The sequence below is a fragment of the Molossus molossus genome, unplaced genomic scaffold, assembly GCF_014108415.1.
Source record: "Molossus molossus isolate mMolMol1 unplaced genomic scaffold, mMolMol1.p scaffold_m16_p_7, whole genome shotgun sequence".
NCBI lineage: Eukaryota > Metazoa > Chordata > Mammalia > Chiroptera > Molossidae > Molossus > Molossus molossus.
The window spans coordinates 79,423,320-79,432,915 of record NW_023425401.1 but is presented as its reverse complement, the minus strand read 5'-3'; the positions used below and the strand labels follow the sequence as shown (position 1 = coordinate 79,432,915).

Genomic DNA, 9,596 nt, shown 5'->3' with positions numbered 1-9,596 from the left:
GTCCGAAGGGTCATGGACCTTCCCGGCTCCCCTCCCTGTGAGCTGTGTATATAAGCCCAGCACCAGAAATCGAGGCCACAAGTCTTCATTTCCCTGAGGCCCGACCCCTCCCTCCCCATCCTTGCCCTGCATAGATAGACTCGGCAGGTCCAAATTTACAAGTGCTCGTTCTTCCTCTCGGCGTGAGGGAAAGCAATGAGTTGAAAATCGCCTCGAGGTTCGTGCGTTCGATACATAGTTGCCTCCTTATCCCCTCTCTACCCACGTCGCACGCTCCGGGACTTCTGTCCTCCAGAGGGTAGCCTAGACTAGACTGAACGCGCGTCCCTGTGGCCGGAACCAACTGATGCTCTTTTGCTGGGAGCTTTCCAAAAGGTACCTGCCTCCGAGGGAGCTCGAGACCACACAGAGGTGTTCCTCCTTCCCCTCCTCATCTCGCCCGCAGACATCTCTTGCCATCATTTCATCCACCATTGAATAAGCCCCGCGCCCCTCCCCGCTGGCTCCCGGCGCAGCACCCCCTCCCTCGACTGCGCCCGGGCGGGTGGGGAGCAGAGCGGACCGGGGTGCGCGGGAGGCGCCCAGAGCTCTCTGGCTGCCCGCACTCGCCGCGCCTGGAGAATTGGGCTGTGGGCGAGGCGGCCCGGGCTGGCCTTTATCACTCTCCCGGCTAGTCGTTTGAAACTTTATCAGTGAGTCTCGCCACTCGCTGCAGACCCAGCCGGGGGCGGGGGCGCGGCGAGGCGCCGGCGGCGTGAGGAGGCGCTCCGGGTGCTGAGCGCCTCTGCTCCGGGCACGCATGGCGCCCGCATACGGAGTCTGACCTGATGCGGACGCAAGGGGGTTAATATGAACGCCCCTCTCGGTGGAATCTGGCTCTGGCTCCCTCTGCTCTTGACCTGGCTCAGGCCTGAGGTCAGCTCTTCATGGTGGTAAGTCCACGCGTACCGGCGCGGGGGAGGGGGGATTTTCGATATGGGAATGGGGATCGCACTGGCCACCGAAACCCTTTTCGGCGGCTCTTCCCCGTGGCCGCTGGAGTCGCAGAATTCATCCCGAACCCTGGCTGCTGTCCTTTCCTATCGCCTTATTCTGAGTCCCTTCGCTTTTCCTCTGAAGACCATTCCAACTTTGACAACCCAAAAAAACAAACAAACAAAACACCACCCCACATCCCCCCTCAAATGAGAGCTTGTTAGTTTTTTTTGGATTTAGCTGAGCGAGAGCAAAATCGGCCAATTTCTTATCCCATTAAGAGACGTGTGTGTGCGCGCGCGCGCGCGTGCGTGCGTGCGTGTGTGTGTTCACCCTTAAAACTGCAATCGTCCCGCCGCTACTCCTCCACACACCTCCAAAACTCAAGATAAACCTAGCGGCCAATTCAGGCAGTCAGGAGCTGTAGAACCCAAAGCGTGTGATTTTGCATTATTTCCCGTCCTTCCACATTCCTAAAAATTCTTCCCAGTGGGGCGGAAGAACGCTGTCCTGCCTGCCTCCAGGTAGAGACTACCTCCTGAAAGGGAAGCTCCCCGGGGTGGGGGGTGGGGGCTCAAAACTACAGTCCCCTCAAAGAGTAACTTTGCTGCCATCCTTTGTACGTTGATCAGCGATTTACTTATTTATTTTGCACAGTGAACGTAACAGGTCTTGTTACAAAGGGAGATTCTCTACCCACCCAGAAACTCTTCTCCATCTTCGGACCGAATGATCTTGAAAAGAGAGAGAGTTGAGAGCTCTTTAATATCCTTGCACCTAAAAGTTTCCCAACAGATATTAAAGTACTGATTCAGAAAGACCCTCTACCATGGGTTGTTATTGTTTTTGTTTGTTTTTTTCCCCAAGAATCTGACAAAAGTAAAGAGTCTCAAGCATATGAAAGACTAGAGCTGGGAACTTCAGAAAGACACTGGAGTTCTTCAAAAGAGTATGGCGGAGCACTGAGGGGAAGAGGGGTTCAATCCTTCTTAAGCTGCTTTAAACAAGAAGGCGTTTAGCCTTGACATTGCTGACACAGGATCAAAGATTGATTTATCAGAATGACCATTTTTCAATAAAATGACTATTTTTGTTTCCAAGGTTAAACATTATTTATTGCTCAGACTTTTTGTCACATTGTCTCTCAGCTGTCACCTAAAAATGTTTTTTGGAAATCACAGCTGTAACGATTTTATGATCGTATAAAATAATGAAAATACAAGAAAAGACATTCTCCCTGTTTGATCGCTTCAAAAGACACCTATGGCAGCTTGGATTATATAAAAGATACCTTTCTAAACATTTCACAACTAATAGAGAACATCTGGGCAGAGATGATGATGTAATTTTTTTTGTTAAAGTTTCTTTTTTAAAGTACGTTATGGAGCTATAATACTGTTTGATTCTTCCAAATATTTAGTGTCCTTAATAACAATAGAAAGAAGTTTTTCCAAAGGTTCTCTATAAAGGCCAAGAAGAGCTGGTAAATGGAAATATTTAAAGGATTCTTTAGTAAGGAAACAACAGCATGTTTGTGAGGAGAGTGTAACATCAGATACCAGCAGGTGTTGATTAGACAGATACAGTTTCTTAACACACTTAAACATTCGGGTCAAATAAAATGGGAGCGAGGAGCTGTAAAGGTTGGCTTCCCCCAAAGTCAAGTCCAGACACATTTCATCATTGAGATCAGAGCCTTTTTGGGAATAGTCTTTGAAGGCTCTTCCCAAAAAATGTTGCCCCTCCCTGCTCATTCTGTTCCCTGACTGCCTAGAGCATCATCTGCGGGCCCTCCATTCATGTCCAAGACAGCCATCACTCCGTTTTGGGGTGGCTTATACCAGATTACTCCCCATGCCTGCCTGCTGCTTCTCTACGGAACTAAAATTAAATAAACTTTGCTTTCTAATATCTTCCCAAATGATAATTCATATTTGAAACATGGCTCCGGGCCTCAATTTCAGTGTTCTCACTTCTGTGTTGTTGCTTCCCAGGTACATGAGAGCTACAGGTGGCTCTGCCCGGGTAATGTGTGACAATGTGCCAGGTCTGGTGAGCCGCCAGCGGCAGCTGTGCCACCGACACCCAGAAGTGATGCGTGCCATTGGCATGGGCGTGGCAGAGTGGACAACTGAGTGCCAGTACCAATTCCGCCAGCACCGCTGGAACTGCAACACCCTAGACAGGGACCACAGCCTCTTTGGCAGGGTTCTGCTTCGAAGTAAGTTTCCTGCCTTCAGGCAGCTCTTTGGGCTCTTTCTTCACACACTCCTCCCTTTATTTGGTCTTTAAAGTCCCTGCTCATTTTTTCTTGCATTTTATTCAGCCAGAAGCTTGTTATGTTGGGGGAATTGTCCTTGTTTTACAGATGAGGACTTAAGAAATCAAGGTACTTGTCTAAAGTTTTGTGGGAGGCCAGTCATAGATTAGAATGTAAACCCCCGGCTGATGTTTTTTACTTTTTGCTCTGTCTATACATGTCATGTTATAGCCCTTCCTGTCCCTCCAGGTTCAGATTTTTTCTCTGAGAAAGAAAGCAGCAGCCACAGGGCTTTAAAAAAATTGTTTTCTCTTCTGCAACTTGAACTTTTCAGAAGGATTTGAACAGAAGATGAGGATGGAATGCCTAAATCTTTAATTGGCCATAGATGGCCATTATTACAATAACACATAAATGATATTAAGAAGCAGAGAAAAATTTCTCCTCACCACCTTTGATCTCCCTTTTAGCTATTCAGCTTTGGATCACACTGTCTAAATTAAACTTTTGTTTTTTTTCAATACACTATAAATTCTATAAGGCAGGGCTAGCCGGCCTTTCCTGCACCTCACTTGGTGCTTTGTGTGTTGCAGGCACCATTCATTCATTGGATGGTTGAGTGAATGAATGGATGAACTTGTAGTGAACACCTATTATTTTCCAGGTACATTTTAAGCAGAAGGGTATTTTTGGAGGGTAGAAGTGCGAACCATGAATACGTAGTTGTTTTTTTTTATTTATTTGTTTTTTAACTTAGAAGGAGCACTAAACTTCATGTAAGTACATAGTAAACTTTTTTAAAGTCCTGAGAGTGCAAAAAAGCTCACTAGCTGGTATACAGAGAAAATTAACTAAAAATCACATTTTAGTTAAAAAAAAAATGTTCCTTATTCTGGTATTATAAACACTTTTCAAGAAATAGCACAACCCATTTCCTACTGGGAAATCTGACTGAAAACACAAAAATTTTGTGTGAACCCCAGAAACAGGAAACTTTATACTTGTTTTTGCCCACCCCACCCCCCATTCCTAAGAAAATCATCCAGGCTGTGCACTTGGTAATGCTTAACAGAGGGTGTTTCTATCTTGTAATCATCACAGCCCTAGGGTTTTATGAGGCCAAATGCATAACTGAATGTCTCTGAAATCCCCCAAGGGCGTAGTGCGCTCACTCTGTGTGTCCCTGAAGTAAATTTACTGCCATATTCTGCAATTTTATTCTCTAGTTTAAGACCTATATTCTCCACATTCCTTTTGGAGTTTTGATATGACATTGCAAATTTTTGAAAGGTTGATAGTAAATTACAGCAATATGGAATTTTCAGACTTCACCTAGATTAGCTCACCAGTGAATCAATTAAAGTGCCAGAACTTGTCAAAGAGTTTGCAAATAGTTAGCACAAAACACCTTTCGACACATTATACACAGGCTCTGTTTAAGATGTATCAGGATTTTATTATTATTATTATTATTATTATTATTATATTTCCTTTATTGATTTTAGAGAGAGAAAGTGAGAGGGAGAGAGAGATAGAAACATAGATGAAGGAGAACACCGATCGGCTGCCTCCTGCATGCTCGCCACTGGGGATCAGGCCCACAACCTGGACTTGTGTCCTGACTGAGAATCAAACCGGTGACCTCTTGCTGCATGGGGCAAAGCTCAACCACTGAGCCATGCCAGCCAGACTGTATCAAGGTTTTTCATTTTCAAATTGCTCACAACGATTTTCCAATGATTACAAATTAAATGTCCTTCTCACTTATAAAATGATCACCTCTACATTCTGTCTATGAAAATCTATTAAGATGTCTCTATACTGAAGAAAACCTTTAGATCACAAATCAAAGGACGTAATTTTGACCACTGATCTTCAACATCTGCCAAAGCTGGGGATTCATTCATAAATACTTTAACTTAATCTTGACAGTGTTTCTTTAAAGCTGTAGAGTGCTAAGAAGAAAGAGGTTAGAACTAGTTTGACTTAGTCTAAGGCCTCAGGTAAATAAGAGATTCTAGCTTGTACTTCCTTCACTTCTTTCAAATGAAGTTTGAATGCTTTGCCAAAGTACTCAAAACTTAAAACACTCAAGATACACAATTTCTTTCCATTCTTCACAAAAGGCCAGATTTCTTCCTGGACGTTTATGTAAACTCCTGTGACTGTCAGTGATGATTTTGCATTGATTCTGGGAGGGCTGAATTTGGCCTAAGGTAGCTTATCCTGGAAATAATCATGAAATTCCAGTAAAACTATCCAAAGATTTTTATAATTATTTGCTCGGAGGGAAATTCACATCTAAAATTGTGAAGAACTTCCTCTGGAAACCTAAATGTCCTTATAAATGACTAGGAAGGCAAAGGGCAATACTGTTTATAGGGAGAATATAAAAGTTACTAATATATCCCAGGGTCATAGAGAAATGGAGAATATTTGTGTCCATTGCTTCAGAAGGCTTAGAGTAAGACAATGATTTTTAGGAACATTTGCATTTCAATCATTCAACAGACTATCACTAGTCACAGGCTGAGAAACTTAAACCCATAAATATTCCTGCAAGAATATACCTCTAGAATTCTCAAATAAACCTTGGCAAAAAGGTGATTAGGTCTCTTCCTTGGAAATGTAAAAAAAAAAAAAAAAAAAAACTTCAATAGTAACACATCAGAAGTCTAAATATCACTATTTAGATTTGGATTTTGTTTCATATTTGATGGCTTTAAAAATAATCCATTTTTCTAAGAAGAGTCCCAAGGTCAAAATTTGTTTTGTTAGAAAGCCAACTCTTGAAATGTGCTACTATTTCACACATAACATTTTAGTGATTCATGTAAGACACTTAACTGAAAACATCTTAAGGCCACATCTAACATGATACCAAAACATCTGGACGTAAAATGAAAAGTCAGTCCATGTGCTAAATTGTTTATTTAAATAAGTAAACATTTAGCAATGTGTTTGACTAATTAGTGACAAATATTTTCAAAGGTATTTTTGCCTTGGAAATTATTTCTGTAACGTAGCAAATTTTAAGTGATTTGTTGTTGTTGTTGTTATTTTAGCCAACAGGTCAATGTAATTGTTTGCAAGTTAAGCCAGGATGAGTGCTTTGCCTAGACAATTTATTTCTCTACTACTTTCAAAATACTGTCCGGCCACTGGCATTCATATTTTTCCCCTAAAAGACCACCTCATAAAATTTCTCTTCTTTCTCATTAAAAAATAATAGTGCTAAGTACATTAAGCATTTGGGAATTTTCCCTCTATGTGATATCTCTAAATATGGTCACTGAACTCCAATCCAGGCTTTAGCAGCTCAGTGGGATAACTATTGACAAGATATTTTACTAAACTGTAAAATGGGTATAATAAAAATCTCATTTATCTGAGAGCCACCACCTGAGATTAAAACACATTAGCATCTGTTAGTCAGCATCTTTTAAAAAATATCTCAATTCCACTTAGAAAATCTGTGACTATAATTTGGGCTCTAAAACAGCTCCATGACCATCACATTTCTCTCTGGAGAGCACTACCTGCTACCTATAGCAAATATTCATATAATTGATTTTACCTAACTATAGAGCATGACTGATTTCTTTTTATGATGGTTAGAGGTTTGGGGGAGATATTTTTGGAAGGCTGAGGTAAGTGCCATTTAATATGGTGTAGATATGTTTTCCTGATTTTTAATAATGAGACTAGCAGAGCAAATATTGCAAGGGGTATATAATAAATTTCAGCACTGAGTGACAAATGGGACCAAGCAGGGCTCCGATGCAGAAAGGTGGTTTATTCTCCCAGCTGTGTGGTTCAAAAAGTCACACTCGTCTTGACATGCTGAATCACCAAATGGCTCTGTTTTCTGCCTTGCATTGGCATGAGGTTGTTCAGCTTGTATTTTGATTGTTAATATATTTGCTGCAGCAACCATTAATATAAAGGCATGCTAATAACAATGAAATACAGCTTCACTTGAAAAATGAGGTGTACACAGACCCTAAAGAGCCTTATATCTGTCACTGTACCACAACACTGTGTTATGAGTTACTACAGATTATTAAAATAATTTAATGTAGTTATTGCACTGAAATATGTACCTTTCAGCCTGTAAGTGAAAGTAGCCTGTGTGCTAATAAAGAATAATTCTAAGTAACACCCCAAAGGGTTTTTGCCCAAGTCTAATTATAGGCGATAAATTTGTTTCCTTCCAGAAAAAAACAAACAAAATAAAAGCTTTTCAGTGTCATTTACCCAATAGCAGTGATTAGTGCAGGTGTTCCAGAAGAAAGTAAATTCACCTTAATAGTTAGACATAGTATATAAGTAACTCTAGGATATTGCATATTGCCTTCAACAATCTCCCAATTACTTGTGAAAATTTATGCCAAGCCAGAGCTCTGTAGTGTTAGCATAGGAGGCTAGTTACTACCTTGAATTCTCTTCCCATCTCAGACCCTAGATATTTTTTAATCCAGTATTTCAGTCTCAATCATTTAAATGCATATGAGTGTCCTCAGTAATACCTGGGAACTTGGGCGGGTTTTTTTTTTCAAGGTTTTATTCATGTAGTATAATGCATACCAAAATATATTATGGAATGATAGAATTGTAGAATTCAAACTGTATGTTACAGATGAAAAAACAAAAATGTTACGTTCCTCTCTTCTAGAACATGAAGGATTCTAGATTAAACAAGCAGGTGTATGAGACTAGTGTGAAGTCAGGAGCTGGGCAGAGTAGACTTTTGCTGCATTTTCCTTTTTACTCTGTTTACATTAAGGATAGCTGTCTAATTTATATTAGATGCCATGATTCATATTAAAGAAAGAGCCTTGGCCCTGCCCAGTTTAGCTCAGCGGTTATAGTGTTGGCCGCAGATCAAAGGGTCTCAGGTTCAATTTTCAGTCAAGGGTACGTACCTAAGTTGTAGGTTCATCCCAGCCCTGGTGTGGGTTGTGTGGGAGGCCAACTGATGTGTCTCTCTCACATTAATGTTTTTCTCTCTCTCTCTCCCCCTCCCTCCCTTCCACTCTATCTAAAATATCAATGGAAAAATATCTTTCAGTGAGGATTAACAAAGGAAGGAAGGAAGGGAGAGAAGAAGGGAGGAAGGAAGGAAGAAGAGAGAGAGAGAGAGAGAGAGAGAGAGAGAGAGAGAGAGAGAAAGAAGTGAGGAAAGAAAGAGCCTTGGCTCTAGAAAAGAATCCTTCAAGAATACCAGTACTTTCTTGTCTAGTTTTGAAGTATGTCAGAGGCAGAGCAAGTATTAACCAGCCATCATCTGATAGTTATTTAGAACTAGCAACTCCAGACCACTTTTAAGAAAAATATTTTTGTTTCAGGTAGTCGGGAATCTGCCTTTGTTTACGCCATCTCCTCAGCTGGAGTTGTATTTGCCATCACCAGGGCCTGTAGCCAAGGAGAATTAAAATCCTGCTCCTGTGATCCAAAGAAGAAGGGAAGCGCCAAAGACAGCAAGGGAACCTTCGACTGGGGTGGCTGCAGTGATAACATTGACTATGGGATCAAATTTGCCCGAGCATTTGTGGATGCCAAGGAAAGGAAAGGAAAGGATGCCAGAGCCCTGATGAATCTGCACAACAACAGAGCCGGCAGGAAGGTATGGACTGCAACACTGCTCCTTTTGTAGACTGCTTAGCCTTATAGTCACTTAAGCTGAGTTTATCTAAAACTTTCCTAGAGTTGATAAAATGCCATATAGTCACAAATTCCCATTGTCTCCCAGCCCCAAGCCGTTTGTTCTAAAGAATACCATGGACTGGATTGAAATACCCCACCCCTGCTCCACCTTTCTTCCCACAGCTGGGCTGAAGGAGTCCACCCATTGCTTCTGGCATTGTGTGGAGTCAAGTGTTTTATGGTCCTTGTGGATGCTGTATCATCTAGACAGAAGATATAATCTGTGGGTGAGGCTAGCTAGTGCTTCATTCCACATACCAATGGGACATTGAATGTTTGTATCTGAAGGATATCAAAACCCAGGACATCTTCTCTCAAATATATCATTGAAAGCAACCCACTGGGCATGGCTTACTGGCTTCTTCTAGAGTCAGGGGTGCCCTTTTTAGAAACAAACAGGCTTTCTTTGGGGTGTCTGGTACTAGATGAGTAAGTAGACCAGGGGAAGACATAGCTCCAAAGGGGTATTCTATCCCTTATCCTCTAGTCCTTACTAACCTCCCGGGCTGTGAATTCACCGGTCAGTATTCACTCATTACCCCCCATTTATTAGATGAGGAAATAGGTCCTCAAGTGCTCAAGGTCACATGGAGAATCAGTAGAAATGTCAGAACTAGAACTCAGGTTTCAACTCCTAGCCCAAAGGTTTTGTGGT

General features: G+C 41.9%; 1 protein-coding gene across 1 annotated transcript in view; it reads left to right on the top strand.

Annotated features, from left to right (window-relative positions):
- The first annotated feature begins 849 nt into the window (after positions 1–849).
- Positions 850–9,596, top strand: part of WNT2 (Wnt family member 2) — a 52,322-nt gene continuing 43,575 nt past the window's right edge. The window contains exons 1-3 of the mRNA XM_036247197.1: positions 850–932; positions 2,970–3,196; positions 8,584–8,861. Coding sequence (XP_036103090.1) covers positions 850–932; positions 2,970–3,196; positions 8,584–8,861 — 588 coding nt within the window. The remainder of the gene's footprint in view (positions 933–2,969; positions 3,197–8,583; positions 8,862–9,596) is intronic.